Source organism: Esox lucius, chromosome 13 (assembly GCF_011004845.1).
Source record: "Esox lucius isolate fEsoLuc1 chromosome 13, fEsoLuc1.pri, whole genome shotgun sequence".
Classification (NCBI taxonomy): Eukaryota; Metazoa; Chordata; class Actinopteri; order Esociformes; family Esocidae; genus Esox; species Esox lucius.
The window spans coordinates 9,987,419-10,003,851 of record NC_047581.1 but is presented as its reverse complement, the minus strand read 5'-3'; the positions used below and the strand labels follow the sequence as shown (position 1 = coordinate 10,003,851).

Genomic DNA, 16,433 nt, shown 5'->3' with positions numbered 1-16,433 from the left:
GCAGAGATGGCTAGGGGCATAGCCAGGACGTGACAGTCAGAACGTTTTCCACCTTTAAAGTGACCTATAATGTGAACAGTTGAACTGAAAAACAAACTGAAATCATCGAGGGGGAAAAATGAAAAATAAATATCTTATAATAACCTGGTTGCATAAGTCTGCACACCCTCTTATAACTGGGGATGTGGCTGTATTCAGAATTAACCAATCACATTCAAACTCATGTTAAATAGAAGTCATTACACACCTGCCATCATTAAAAGTGACTCTGATTAATCACAAATAAAGTTCAGCTGTTCTAGTAGGATTTTCCTGACATTTTCTTAGTTGCATCTCAGAGCAAAAACCATGGTCCGCAGAGGGCTTCCAAAGCATCAGAGGGATCACATTGTTGAAAGATATCAGTCAGAATAATTTCCAAAGCATTACATATACCATGGAACACATTGAAGACAGTCATCATCAAGTGGAGAAAATATGGCACAACAGAGACATTACCAAGAACTGGACGTCCCTCCAATATTTATGAAAAGACGAGAAGAAGACTGGTCAGGGAGGCTTCTAAGAGGCATACAGCAACATTGAAGGAACTGCAGGAATTTCTGGCATGTACTGGCTGTGTACTACATGTGACAACAATCTCCCGTATTCTTCATATGAATGGGTTATGGGGTAGGGTGGCAAGACGGAAGCCTTTTCTTACAAAGAAAAACATCCAAGCCCGGCTCAAGTCTCCCAGAAGCATATGGGAAAATGTGTTATGTTCTGATGAAACCAAGGTTGTACCTTTTGGCCATAATTCTAAAAGGTATGTTTGGCGCAAAAACAACACTGCACATCACCCAAAGAACACCATACCCACAGTTAAGCATGGTGGTGGCAGCATCATGCTTTGGCCCTATTTTTCTTCAGCTGGAACCGGGGCCTTAGTCAGGGTGGAGGGAATTATGACCAGTTCCATATACCAGGCAATTTTGGCACAAAACCTTCAGGCGTCCATTAGACAGCTGAAGATGAAGAGGAAGTTCACCTTTCAGCACGACAACGACCCAAAGCACACATCCAAATCCACAAAAGCATGGCTTCACCAGAAGAAGATGAACGTTTTGGAATGGCCCAGCCAGAGCCCAGACCTGAATACCATTGAAAATCTGTGGGGTGATCTGAAGAGGGCTGTGCACAGGAGATGTAATTTACTGTCCTTAGTCACTTCATGTAGTTATGACTGTTCAGGGATCGCGGTTCCTTTAAACGTTCTGAATGCGTGATGACGTTTTGACGCTACGTTTTTTTTTGTTGCTTACTGAAAAATAAACGACACACGCACTTGTGTGCTCAACGTGAGAAATTGTCTTTCGTGATCTACCGCAATTTCCACATGCATATGGGAAACATATAAGCACAGGAAACATGAAACCACCGGCACAGCATGAGGCTGTACTGTCAAAACCGTGACATATATATATCAATATTTCACAAAAAAGAGTACACCACTCACATTTTTGTAAATATTTGAGTATATCTTTCATGCGACAACACTGAAGAAATGACACTTTGCTATAAGGAATGACACTTTGCCACACCCCTTTAACCGCTGCAGCAATGCTGGCAGCACTCATACGTCCAAAGACAACCTCTGGATATGACACTGAGCACGTGCACTCAACCTTTTTGGCGAGGCCTGTTCTGAGTGGAACCTGTCCTGTTAAACCGCTGTACGGTCTTGGCCACCGTGCTGCAGCTCAGTGTCAGGGTCTTGAATCTTCTTATAGCCTAGGCCCTCTTTATGTAGAGAAAAAAATATTTTTTTCTGATCCTCGTCTTTGCCATGAGGTGCCATGTTGAACTTCCATTGAGCTGTATGAGGGAGTGTGAGAGCGATAACACCAAATTTAACACACCTGCTCCCCATTCACACCTGAGACCTTGTAACACTAACAAGGAGGGAAGGGAGGGAAAAATGGCAAATTGGGCCCAATTTGGACATTTTCACTTAGGGGTGTACTCAATTTTGTTGCCAGCGGTTTAGACATTAAAGGCTGTGTGTTATGTTATTTTGAAGGGAAAGCAAATTGACACTGTTATACAAGCTGTAGACTCACTACTTTACATTGTAGCAACGTGTTATTTCTTCAGTGTTGTCACATGAAAGATATACTCAAATATTTACAAAAATGTGAGGGATGTATTCACTTTTGTGAGATACTGTACATATATACAGTATCTCACAAAAGTGCATTAAGTGTAACTAATGCATTAAAAGCAGACACGATTCTGTAGTGGACATCACTGCATGGACTCAGGAACAAATCTGAAAACCATTGTCTGTGAACACAGTACGTCATAGCATCCATAAATGCAAGTTAAAATTCTACCCTGCAACAAAGAAACCATGCATTAACAACACCCAGAAATGCCAGCACCTTCTCTGGGCCCGAGCAAATTGTAGATGGACTGAGGCAAAGTGGAAAACTGTCCTGTTGTCAGACAAATCAAAATTTGAGATTATTTTCGGGCAATCATGGACGCCACATTCTTTGGGCTAAAGAGGAGTGGGACCATCCGGCTTGTCATCAGCGCAGGCACTGTGCCAGCATCCGTGATGATATGGGGGTGCGTTAGTGCACATGGCATGGGTGACTTGCACTTCTGTGAAGGCACCATACATTTCAGAACTACAGCCATTGGTCTCCTCAGATCCCAAAGGCTTACAGATTGTTGTTAGAAGAAGGGGTGATGCAACACAGTGGTAAAGATGCCCCTTTCCCAATGTTTTTCAAACATGTTGCTGACATCAAATTCAAAATATTCCAAAAACAATGCCACCGCCGTGTTTTACTGTCGACATTGTGAAAACATTGGGTGGAAATATGTTTTGGGTTTTCGCCAGACAAATAATTTCATGTTCAGGCCAGAAAGTTACATTTTGGTCTCATCTGACCACACCACCTTTTGCCACTGTTTTTTTGTTTTGTTACCGCCCTCCCATAGAGGACATATTTGTGGATTGCTTGTGATTTTGGAGGGACGGCCTGATCTATGCAAGGTCTTGGTTTTGCCATACACCTTCCACTTCATAATCATTTCTTGACTGTGCTCCAAGGGATAAAAAAAGCCTTCAGAATCTTTTCATATCCATCCCCTGACTTGTACCTTTTCACAACCTTATTTCTTAGATCTTTCAAATGTACTTTTCTGCCCATAGTGGATTCTTTGCTTTCAATTGCACTATTAAGCAGTGGAGTCCTCTATGACCAACTGCTGGAATCATCGGGTATTGTCTTGATCTGCAACACAACCAGGAGGATTTTGGACAGGGACAGCAACGAGTCTTTCAAGCCTGGTACTCCAGAGATATAGGCTAAGACCTCATGTCCTCACAGGGCAGTAGAAAGTGCATTCCTTAGAAATACAAGGATTTACAGTGGAGAAGGAGAACTGACCCCGGCACAATAATATAACAGTGTAAGACCTTGGAGCTGAGACAGCGGGGTCCAGTGGCACTGTGGCCCTATCCTGGGGAGGCCCTGGACAGTGCCCAACAACCACAACGAACCTGAAATGAGGGCCAAATATTGCCAGCAGAGTTCAACCCAATTGCACGATGGGCTCAACAGAGAGACAAAAAAACTTGCAGCAAGTCTGCAAATCGAACCTTAGTTGGCAGATCATTCCAATAATGTAGCTCTATGAGAGAAAGACCTGCCTCCAGCTGTTTGTTTAGAAGGTACAGTCAGAAGGCCTGCATCTTGCGATCCAAGGTTACGTGTAGGGATGTATGGCTGGATCATTTCCACAAGGTAATTAGGAGCAAGTCCATGTATGCTTCATAGGTTAACAATAAAATCTTAAAATCAGCCCTACCCTTAACAGGCAGCCCGTGTAAAGAGGCTAGTACTGGAGTAATGCGTTCAAATTCTTTAGCTCTAGTTAGGATTCTAGCAGCTGTGTTCAGCACTAATTGAAGTTTATTTACTAAATAATCAGAGTAAACGTACAGAAGAGCATTGCAGTAAACTAATCTGGAAGTAACAAACGCATGGATTCGTTTTTAATAAAAAGTTTCATGTTCCTGGAGATATTGAGTCCTAGTGGACCATGAACTCCACCGCCATTGTCGAAGCGGCCGCTCGGAGCTGTGGCCGCAAGGTCTCCGGTGCCTGTCGAGGCGGCAATCCCCGAACCCGGTGGTGGACACCGGAAGTAAGGGATGCCGTCAAGCTGAAGAAGGAGTCTTATCAGGCCTGGTTGGCTTGTGGGACTCCTGAGGCGGCTGACGGGTACCGACAGGCCAAGCGGACTGCAGCCCGGGTGGTTGTGGAGGCAAAAACTCGGGCCTGGGAGGAGTTCGGTGAGGCCATGGAGAAGGACTATCGGCTGGCCTCGAAGAGATTCTGGCAAACCGTCCGGCGCCTCAGGAGAGGGAAACAGTGCCCTACCAACGCTGTTTACAGTAGAGGTGGGCAGCTGTTGACCTCAACTGGGGATGTCGTCGGGCGGTGGAAGGAGTACTTCGAGGATCTTCTCAATCCCGCAGTCACGTCTTCCATTGAGGAAGCAGAGGATGATGGCTCAGAGGTGGACTCGTCCATCACCCGGGCTGAAGTCACTGAGGTGGTCAAGAAACTCCTCGGTGGCAAGGCACCGGGGGTGGATGAGATCCGCCCTGAGTACCTCAAGTCTCTGGATGTTGTGGGGCTGTCTTGGTTGACACGCCTGTGCAACATCGCGTGGCGGTCGGGGACAGTGCCTTTGGGATGGCAGACCGGGGTGGTGGTCCCTCTTTTTAAGAAGGGGGACCGGAGGGTGTGTTCCAACTATAGGGGGATCACACTTCTCAGCCTCCCCGGGAAAGTCTATGCCAGGGTTCTGGAGAGGAGAATACGGCCGATAGTAGAACCTCGGATTCAGGAGGAACAGTGTGGTTTTCGTCCGGGCCGTGGAACACTGGACCAGCTCTATACCCTCTACGGGTGTTGGAGGGTTCATGGGAGTTTGCCCAACCAGTCCACATGTGTTTTGTGGATTTGGAGAAGGCATTCGACTGTGTCCCTCGCGGCGTCCTGTGGAGGGTGCTTCGGGAATATGGGGTCCTGGGTCCTTTGCTAAGGGCTGTCAGGTCCCTATACGACCGAAGCAGGAGCTTGGTCCGCATTGCCGGCAGTAAGTCAGACTTGTTCCCAGTGCATGTTGGACTCCGGCAGGGCTGCCCTTTGTCACCGGTTCTGTTCATAATTTTTATGGACAGAATTTCTAGGCGCAGCCAGGGGCCGGAGGGTGTCAGGTTTGGGGACCACACGTCTTTGCTCTTTGCGGATGATGTTGTCGTGTTGGCCCCTTCAAACCAGGACCTTCAGCATGCGCTGGGACGGTTTGCAGCCGAGTGTGAAGCGGTGGGGATGAGAATCAGTACCTCCAAATCCGAGGCCATGGTCCTCAGTCGGAAAAGGGTGGCTTGCCCACTTCAGGTTGGTGGAGAGTGCTTGCCTCAAGTGGAGGAGTTTAAGTATCTAGGGATCTTGTTCACGAGTGAGGGAAGGATGGAACGGGAGATTGACAGACGGATCGGTGCAGCTTCTGCCGTAATGCGGTCGATGTATCGGTCTGTCGTGGTGAAGAAAGAGCTGAGCCTCAAGGCAAAGCTCTCGATTTACCGGTCAATCTACGTTCCTACTCTCACCTATGGTCATGAGCTTTGGGTCATGACCGAAAAGGACAAGATCCCGGATACAGGCGGCCGAAATGAGCTTTCTCCGCAGGGTGGCTGGGCGATCCCTTAGAGATAGGGTGAGAAGTTCGGTCACCCGGGAGGAGCTTGGAGTAGAGCCGCTGCTCCTCCACATCGAGAGGGGTCAGCTGAGGTGGCTTGGGCATCTGTTTCGGATGCCTCCGGAACGCCTTCCTGGGAAGGTGTTCCGGTCCCGTCCCACCGGGAGGAGACCCCGGGGAAGACCTAGGACACGCTGGAGGGACTATGTCTCCCGGCTGGCCTGGGAACGCCTCGGTGTCCCCCCGGAAGAGCTGGAGGAAGTGTCTGGGGAGAGGGAAGTCTGGGCATCTCTGCTTAGACTGCTGCCCCCGCGACCCGGCCCCGGATGATGCGGAAGAAGATGAATGAATGAATGAATGTTCCAATGATGAAAATAAGCAACTCTTGAGATATATTTTATATGTTCATCAATGGAGCGGTAAGCGATATGTACATAAATAAATAAATAAAACGTGCATATATGTACACACAGTCCTGTATCACTAACTTAGTGGCAGACATGTCTTTAAGTTACTTCAGACAAGTCTAAGTCAAGTCTCAAGTTGCTGTTGCAAGTCCGAGTCAAGTCCAAAGCAAGTCCTTTCAACTTAAGGCACACTTTTTGGGGATGACTATTATTTTATGGGCTATTTTAACTAGTTATTAGCAACTATAACTAAATGGGCTGGCAAAGATTAGTTCACTGTCAATTTATTGCTATAACGAATGGAACAGATGCAGTGTCGCTAACGTTACCTAGGTGACTTTCAACTTTAATCGCTTGAGTTACCAGAACAGGGCAGGAAGGCAGTTTTTTCATTAGTTTTAGCTATTCTATATTTACCTTCCAAGGCACAAGTCCAATGACTACAAATCCAAGTCAAGTCTCAAGTCTTCTGAACAGATCGCAAGTCAAGTCACAAGTCAATTTATTCATGACAAAAGTGTGACTTGAGTCACCAACTCTGCCTACTGGGGATGCAAAAACAAACATTTAATGTTTCCTAATCCTAGCCTTAACCCTAAATCTAACCTTAATCCAATCCCAACCTTAACTCTAATCCTAACCCTAACCTTAACTACAATAACACACACACACAAACAATCACACGCACATTATGTATTCTATAATGTGTGTTACTTGATAAAACAATAATGTTTTAGCATCAGACAGCTTTGACTGTAGTTAAACATAGGGTATGGGTTCTGGGTAAAATCTTTAATGGTATATAATACTTAATAGTATGTTCTATTGTACATGAGACAAACATGTCGACCGTTATTGGGCAATTATGACAAACAGAGATTTGGAAAGCACAGACAAAGCTCTCACACTACAAGGGTATAGGATGGCCTTGACTCATTGTCGTTAATGTGGGCATAGAAAACGTACAGGGTATGAAACTGTGGTTAGTCTTGGGTGTGGAGAGCACCACAGTTGGCAGTATGTAACCAACCATTCAGTTGATACAGGCTTAGCAGAACACGAACAAAAGGATGCCATGCATTGCAACTGAAGTTTATGGTTTTACAGTATTTTCAGCGCTAGAATCTCAAAACCAGGCAGCCCATTGGTATCAAGACTGCCTCAAGAGAAGTGTGACTTGAAACAGTTATTTTGTGGTCATACTGGGTTTTCTTTTTTCTTGCCATTCATCACCAACAGGAAAACATTGTGGTTAAGTATTCTGAGGTCACACCCTTGATGCCCACCGATGACTTGAGCTAAATGAAAAAAAACAATGGAAAGAAATTTGAAAATTTAACATGGAAAGGGCTGCTGGATGGAAAATCAAACATGCTTATTTGGGGGATTTTTCTTTATCATTGTTTGGTAGTAGTTACTCTACATAAGAGGTTCTCAAATGTTTTGGTGCCAGACACCCCTTTTGTGATGTTCATAATCAGAACCTAAATCAAACAAGATAAAAACAGCACAAACCTAGTTTTTCTATGATTTAAAATCAGAATTTTTCAAAACAAAGTAATATGCCCTGAGAAGGGACATTTTAAGAATAAAATTATGTTCTCAGATTTTTTCTTTGCTCAGTTAATTGCAGAATTAACTGAGCAAAAAAAAGAGAAAATCTGAGGAATTGTTGCTGTTTTCAAGCTAATTTACAGAAATTCTACAAATTGTATAATGGAGCAGATAGATGTTGTTGAACCAGAAACTTCATTATGCATATGTGCCAACTTTGCTGTGACACATAATTACATAAAGAATATGTTGCTAAAATATAAATAACAACAGTACAATTGATTTATTCTTATTCTGGAAGAGGTAAAACAGTTATTTCCAATGACATATTAGCAGTAATGACCGTTTGATGCCAGAAGGTAACATCCCTAAATGTGGTTAATGATGTTGTCAGAAATGGCTGCTAAACAGGATTTCCTACACACTGGTATTTGGCCGCGCCAATTTACGATACCACTTGAAGGAGGAAAGTCATTTTCAGAGAGTCTTACCGTCAAAGGGGCACTAGCACTAACAGACATCTACCTTGGACCTTAACCAGGTGAGTGTCCTGGCCATTTTGAGCTGTCATTTGTCAACATTATTAAAAGGCTTTTTAAGGAATAGGAGCATCCATCCGGTTCAAGTTAATTAGTTATTTCAAAAACAAAAAAAACATAATGTTCTAATTGAGAACAATTAATAAAAGAACGCCCTATGCATTAGAAATGTGTTGTTTTAGAAAGCGGGGATTCTAATTTGTGGGAAAGTTCAAAACATAATGTTGCAGTTCTTCTTAGTGTGTTGCATTGTATCTGATTGCATAGCCACAAACAGAAGGTGGGCGTGCAGGATTCACACACTGCATTTATCAGCACAGTAAAGATGGCAAATTAACTTCAACATGCACCATCTGAAAGTGATGTATCTATTTACAGGCGCTACAATACTTATATTTATAACATTACTGTCCATATTCCCATTTCTACATTCTCTGGAAATGCTGCTAGTCTCTATTGTTATGTATATTTTAAAATGTTTGCTTCATATACTTCTTAATGCTTACTGCATAGATGTCGCTTGCCATGTCATAAGAATTTCATTGTTCAGAAAGACACTATGTTATTCAGTGCATTTAAAAAAATTAAATACTTAGACTTTGATCATCTTCATGTACTTCGGTTCATCTAACTGTCTTTTCAGCCCCTTTGAATCTATTTTTGGAAAAGACAGAACTTTTCAATTACTCAAACTCGTATATTTATGTGATACATTATGTTTATATACCTGGGCATTAATATATATTTAATTTTGACCTTATTGGTTATGCACTGTGTTTATGAAATGTATTCAAACCCCTTGACTTTCTCCCCATTTTGTTGTATTGTGGACTTGGATAATTAATTAAAAAGAAATATAAATACACATAAAATGTCTTCTTTCTACAGCCAATACCCTAAAATGAAAAAGCATAAACAGAAATTTGCACCAATGTACAGTGGATATAAAAAGTTTACACACCCCTGTTTAAAAGCCAGGTTTTAGTGATGTAAAAGAATGAGACAAAGATAAATCATGTGTCATGATTGTGGTAAGACACAGGTGCAGAGGCAAAAGGGTGAAAGTAATCCATGGATTTAATGAAATAGAAACAAAATAAAACCAGAAACCAGTGACATAGGGCATCCAAACAAAACCAAAATGAACCACCCCGGGTGTGGCCACACATAGAACATAAATAGGGTCCCCAATTGGAGGCAACGATCTACACCTGCCTCCAATAGGGGAGACCAAAAGGATTAGAGGTGGCTAAAGGCACCACCTTCTGACCTGTCCTGACTATGGCCCCAGACCAGTGCAGAGATGGCTAGGGGCATAGCCAGGACGTGACAGTCAGAACGTTTTCCACTTTTAAAGTGACCTATAATGTGAACAGTTCAATTGAAAAACAAACTGAAATCATCGAGGGGGGAAAATGAAAAATAAATATCTTATAATAACCTGGTTGCATAAGTGTGCACACCCTCTTATAACTGGGGATGTGGCTGTGTTCAGAATTAACCAAACACATTCAAACTCATGTTAAATAGAAGTCATTACACACCTGCCATCATTTAAAATGACTCTGATTAATCACAAATAAAGTTCAGCTGTTCTAGTAGGATTTTCCTGACATTTTCTAAGTTGCATCTCAGAGCAAAAGCCGTGGTCCGCAGAGAGCTTCCTAAGCATCAGAGGGATATCATTGTTGAAAGATATCAGTCAGGAGAAGGGTACAAAAAGGGTACCATGGAACACAGTGAAGACAGTCATCATCAAGTGGAGAAAATATGGCACAACAGAGACATTACCAAGAACTGGACGTCCCTCCAAAATTGATGAAAAGACGAGAAGAAAACTGGTCAGGGAGGCTTCCAAGAGGCCTACAGCAACATTAAAGGAACTGCAGGATTTTCTGGCAAGTACTGGCTGTGTGCTACATGCGACAACAATCTCCCGTATTCTTCATATGAATGGGCTATGGGGTAAGGTGGCAAGACGGAAGCCTTTTCTTACAAAGAAAAACATCCAAGCCCAGCTGAAGTTTGCAAAAGTAAACATCAAGTCCCCCAAAAGCACGTGGGAAAATGTGTTATGGTCTGATGATACCAAGGTTGAACCTTTTGGCAATAAAACAACACTGCACATCACTCAAAGAACACCATAACCACAGTAAAGTATGGTGGGAGGCATCATCGTGGTTTGGGGCTGTTTTTCTTCAGATGGAACCGGGGCTTTAGTCAGGGTGGAGGGAATTATGATCAGTTCCAAATACCAGGCAATTTTGGCACAAAACCTTTAGGCATCCGTTATAAAGATGAAGAGGAAGTTCACCTTTCAGCATGACAATGACCCAAAGCACACATCCAAATCCACAAAAGCATGACTTCACCAGAAGAAGATTAATGTTTTGGAATGGCCCAGCCAGATCCCAGACCTGAATAAAATTGAAAATCTGTGGGGTGATCTGAAGAGGGCTGTGCACAGAAGATGTCCTCTCAATCTGACAGATTTGGAGCACTTTTGTAAAGAAGAGTGGGCAAACATTGCCACGTCAAGATGTGCCATGCTAATAGACTCCTACCAAAAAAGACTAGGTGATGTAATAAAATCAAAAGGTGCTTCAACAAAATATATTTTTAAGGGGGTGCACATGTATGCAACCAGGTTATTGTGAGTATTATTATATTTTTTTTTTATCAGTTTGTTTTTTCATCGATTGGACATGATTTAGAAAAGAAAAGCAAATGATAATTTCTGGTCATTTAATTGAATATAGAGACCAAGATATCCATAGCTTTTCAAGTGTCAATTTGTAGTTATCTGATGTTTTGACCTAACACCGCCAACATTGTACAAATCATGCAGAAATCCCTGGGATCAGCATGCAGGTGTGCAAACATGAACACGGGTACACATACGTTTTACCAACAAGAAAATAACCTGCAATTATTAAGTCCAACAGCGATTCATTTTCCAAAAATTTATATTCTGGATCTTGTTTATATCTGGATCCAGCAACGTACTGTGTTCACACCCAATTGTTTTCAGGAAATGTTCCTGAGCTGATGCAGTGATGTCCACTACCAAATCATGTCTCCAAATTCTCTGAATTCTTTAATGATATTATGTACCGTAAATTATGAAATCCCCAAACTCCTGGCAATTTTACAATGAGAAGTCTTATTCCCAAATTGTGGCACTATTTGCCTGAACAGTCTTTCTCAGAGTGGTGAACCCCTCTCCATCCACACTTCCGACAGTCCCATCTTCTCTGGAATGATCTTTTAATACACAATCAAGTTACGGACCTGTTGCCAATTGACCAGATTAGTTGTGAGATTTTCCATCAGGTTTTGTTTTTTTGCATTACACAACTACTTTTCCAGTCTTGTTTCCTCTGTCACAACATTTTTGAAACATGTTGCTGGCATCAAATTCTAAATGGGCATGTATTTTTCCAAAAACAATAACATTTCTCAATTTCAACTTTTGATGTGTTGTCTTTGTACTATTTTCTATTGAATATAAGGTTTAAATGGTTTGCACATCATTGGATTATCTTTTTATTGTACACAGCTTACCAACTTTTTTGGTAACTGGCTTGTAAAAATAACAGCACGATTTATACATTGTCCCAAATATCAGGGTATTTGGAGAGATTAAAATAACAAACTCGTAATTTTTAGTACTTCTGCTTTGCATACAATAATTGCATATCTGCGATGCAAAGACATCACCAGGTACTGGGTATCTTCCCTGGTGATGCTCTGCCAGGCCTGCATTACAGCCATCTTCATTTTTTGTTTTTGTTTCTTGTTTCATACTTGTTTGGGTGAGTTTCTACTAATCATGTCATCAGCAAGTGAAAGTCATGCTGAATTGGATTCAGACTGGGTGATTAACATGGTCAGTGAATTTTTCACTTTTTTGGTCCTAAAAAAACCTTTGTTTCAGATCATTGTTCTGCTGTTTTGATGAAATGCAGCCATCACTCTAGCAAAATGAAATTTTTGTCTGCTCAGTAACCTTATATAAATTATAATAATGATCGTGTATATGTAATGTGATGCTTATCAATCTCTAAAAAGTAAGAGGAAATGTAGAGGAAATGGTTTTTAAAACGAAAGAAATGAAACTGGTAATTTTTTTTCATGTAACAGTCTCTAACAGCGACTGTTTCATTCATCAGATTATTTATTCCTTAATTATTAATATCTGCCTTGTATTTATTCAGACTTGAGAAATGTATGCATTTTGAGGTGTTTTGAACAGGCCCTAATTCAGTTGCTAATTACTTTATCTTTTTGTCTAATCAGAGGAAATACTACCCAACTACAGACAAAATCCGAAGATCACCCAGTGCTAAACTGCAATTCCACTGGTTGCCTGCCTGTTGTTTGCTGTGCCAGACATGACCACCTACATCTCTCTGTTCCTCTCAGCCATCATGCTCTTCATCATCTCCTTCTACACGTTTCATCAAAGGCTCCTGGTTCTGACTCGGATAGCAGTGGCTCATCTGCTGAGACCCAGGAACCTAACCATCCTGCTTTGGCACTGGCCTTTCGGCGTCTCCTACAGCCTTGGGGGAGATGTGTGCGCCACTGAATACGGTATCCCGGGCTGCTTCCTCAGCGACAACGCCTCCCTGTTCCACCACGCAGACGCGGTGGTCTTCCACCACCACGAGCTACGGACCAGCCGCTCCTACCTGCCTCTCCACCTCCCTCGGCCAGCCTCGCAGCGCTGGATCTGGCTGTCCCTGGAGCCTCCAGTGAACAACGGCAACCTAAGCCGCTACAACGGACTGTTCAACTGGACCATGACCTACCACCGCCAAGCAGACGTGCCTATCCCCTACGGGAAGTTAGTTCCACTTCCTCCGAACAGCAGCAGCTTTATGATCCCCAAGAAAGGGGATTGTCTGGTCAGCTGGGTGGTCAGCAACTACCAGCCTGACCATGAAAGGAGTCAGGTCTACCAGGGCCTGAGAAAGTACATTCCCATACAGGTTTATGGACGCTGGCCGAGGAGGCCACTGTCCGAGCAGAGCCTGTTACGCACCATCGGCCGCTGTCACTTCTACCTGGCCTTCGAGAACTCTGTGGCTCCGGACTACATCACCGAGAAGTTGTGGAGGAACGCCTACGAAGCGGGCGCGGTGCCGGTGGTCCTGGGGCCGTCTCGGGCTGACTATGAGGCCCTGGTGGCGCCAGGTTCTTTCATCCATGTCAACGACTTCAACAGCACTCAGGAGCTGGCTGTCTTCCTGAAGCAGCTGGCGACCGACAGAAGGAGCTACGAGAATTACTTTAAGTGGCGTCAGACGCACAAGGTAAAAAGGTACACGGACTGGAGAGAGCGGCTTTGTAGTATCTGTGTCAGCTATTACAGGCTACCATCTAACAAGGTATACTACGATCTGGACGCATGGGCCTATAGTTAATAATAGAACTATAATCCATCATAGATGGTTTTACCGCTAAAGGTTGTTCGGTACCAAAATACATAGCAGACTTTTTCCATTCCTTTTGTTGATGCAAAATGACTGCACATGTGTAAACTAAATTTAGAGTATTTCACTTTCACATCCACAACTGCCATATAATTTATGCTTTTCGGTCCCTGACAAAGAAACATTAATTAAAGGGAATTTTTTTTTGGTTATATACAATTTCTTATCACTCGAATGCTAGGAGCTCCCTAAGTATGGCTTCATAAATTGAACCATTTCTATGAAATGAAAGCATTTACTGGCACATGCACAATGGCATTTCCTGGCAAACAACCACAATCGAGCTCACAGGCCCTACCAAATGGAGTCGCCAGAACGTACAGAGGCAAGACAACCCTTTGCCACATTCACCTATCCACCCTAGGCAATAATGAGACAACCGAAGCTACTTTGATCAGTACCCCAAAGCACATGGGTTTGCTGCATAAAGGATTGGAAGTCCAAGCTTTCATAATGCACTCTCAGAGGTGACTTGAGTTGCTGGAAACACAGCGTCCCACAGAATGGTTATTGGGTTAACACCCTTGTCTCTTCATGAGTGTTGTGGAAATTCTGAAACCTGATGCATTCTAACTGTTTAAAGGACTGAGTCCCATGAGTTACTAGTTAAAGATGCCGAGAGGGATCTGGTATTTGTCCTAGGGGGACATCCTTGACCTCAGGAGTTTCCTCAGGAGTTGAGAAGGATAAGGTGGGGGGACAGCCGCCCTTTGGGTAAATGTTACACAAGACAGATGGGCAACAATGTTAACACACCCCTTGTAACATTTGAAATAAATACGGATTGTTCATGTATAGAGTTAGAGACTCCTCGGATGATTATGTTTGTAAGCGTTTGACGCATCTCTCATACTAGCAAATATTAATAAAACTGTTAGAATGTGCCAAGAGAACTTAGTCTCAGAACTCCTTCTAAAAGAGTTCTGATCGATAAAATGACCATCACATGAGTTCTAAACGTTTTTTTTTTAGCTTGCTCTACCTTCTCCTCGCTTCAGCTCTTACCTTACATGAACGAAAGAAAATGAAACAGTTCAAATATAAAATGACTCTGGTATTACATTGTCCTCAGAATTAATCACAAGATTAAAAAAGTTTGCACGTGTTATTTTTGTAATTTCTTATGGTATACATTTCATGGTTATTAATTAATAGAAAAATTTAAATGTACCCCAAATGATAGTAAAATTGTATTCCAAATGTGGTATAAAGCTGATTTCCCAGAGAAAACCACTGTTATGGGAATGCTTTTGTTTAGGCAGGCAGGTTATAGGAAAATTGTTGTCAGGATTGAGGCCAAGATAGACATTGGAAAACCTGCATCAACATACAATGCAAATGCAGACTAAGTCATTTGTCTTTTTGAAGTCATAGAAATAGTTGACAAGTTCATAGAGATGATAGATAACATTTCAGTTTATACACCCTATACAGTCCAGTTCTATCCCCCCATCACCTATATAGTCCATTTTTATTCTCCATATTCCCTATATAGTCCAGTGTCATCCCCCTATTCCCTATATAGTCCAGATTTATCCCCCTATTCCCTATATAGTCCAGTTTTATCCCCCCTATCATGTATATAGTCCAGATTTATCCCCCTATTCCCTATATAGTCCAGTTTTATCCCCCCTATCATGTATATAGTCCATTTTTATTCTCCCTATTCCCTATATAGTCCAGTGTCATCCTCCCTATTCCCTATATAGTCCAGTGGGTAACACTTTATTTGAAGGGGTGTGCATAAAAGTAACATGACATGTCATAGCCATGACATGACACATGTAAGAATCATTATGAACGTTTAAGAATGTTGTCATTAGGTGTTATTCGGTTAATTATGTCATTTTTTATGCAAGGTTGACATTGTTTGGGATGTCTTTGTTATGACAACTGGACATTTAACTAAGACAAAATATCCTGTCAATGTCTTTGTTATGACAACTTGACATTAACCACGGCAACATTAGATTAGATTCTACTTCATTGTAATTGAACAAGTACAGTACAATTAAATTTAAGGTGTAGGGTAGCATGTGCAACTGAACTGCAAGGGACAACAGCAGTGAGGTTCCCGAGGTGGACACGTACCTGTAACAACTGAAAACTTCAGACGTTGCAAGGCAGTGTCAGAGTCCAGTAGTACAAAGGGTGGATATGGTTAGTGATGGGTCACCTAGTTCAGCAGGGTTACAGCAGATGGAAAGAAAGTGTTGGTGCGGGAATGAAGAGACCTGTACCACCTGCCTGATGGAAGGAGGGCAAACAGTTTGTGGCATGGATGTGAAGGGACCCTGATGATGCCGCACACCCTGTGCAGACACTGCTTATGCTGGAGGTCTACGATGGCTGGAAGCTGGGTGATGTGCTGGGTGGTTTCCACCACCCGTTGCAGAGTCTTCCAGTCGGCTACAAAGCAACCGCCAAACCATGCTGTGGTGCAGTTAGTCAGAAACATTACCCGTCATAAACATGTCATAGCAGGCCTGATGATCAAATTTGAAGAAACTATTTAGCTTTTTGTCTTAGCATTAAATACAACTGTCATATGTGGTTGGTTTTAACATTGGGTCATGAATATTTTTCTTGACCTCAAGTTAAGTGGCACAATTTGGATTTAAAGATGTCATAAAGATGTCATTAAGTTTGTCAAATACCTTTTTTAA

General features: G+C 42.6%; 1 protein-coding gene across 3 annotated transcripts; it reads left to right on the top strand.

Annotated features, from left to right (window-relative positions):
• Positions 1 to 8,025: 8,025 nt before the first annotated feature.
• fut7 (fucosyltransferase 7) lies at positions 8,026 to 14,502 on the top strand. 3 transcript variants are annotated; one of them, XM_010892429.5, is made up of 2 exons: positions 8,026 to 8,271; positions 12,695 to 14,502. In XM_010892429.5, the coding sequence occupies exon 2, from the start codon at positions 12,700 to 12,702 to the stop codon at positions 13,696 to 13,698; it is 999 nt and encodes a 332-aa protein (XP_010890731.2). In that variant the 5' UTR covers positions 8,026 to 8,271; positions 12,695 to 12,699; the 3' UTR covers positions 13,699 to 14,502. The 3 variants fall into 3 exon arrangements, with proteins under 3 accessions (XP_010890731.2, XP_010890729.2, XP_010890730.2); XM_010892427.5 differs by having other exon boundaries at positions 8,027 to 8,271; positions 12,569 to 14,502; XM_010892428.5 differs by lacking the exon at positions 8,026 to 8,271 and adding an exon at positions 11,830 to 12,158 and having other exon boundaries at positions 12,569 to 14,502.
• Positions 14,503 to 16,433: the final 1,931 nt, after the last annotated feature.

Coding starts and splice junctions, on each gene's coding strand:
- fut7 (XM_010892427.5), top strand. CDS start 12,664: ATGACCACCTACATCTCTCTGTTCCTCTCAGCCATCATGCTCTTCATC.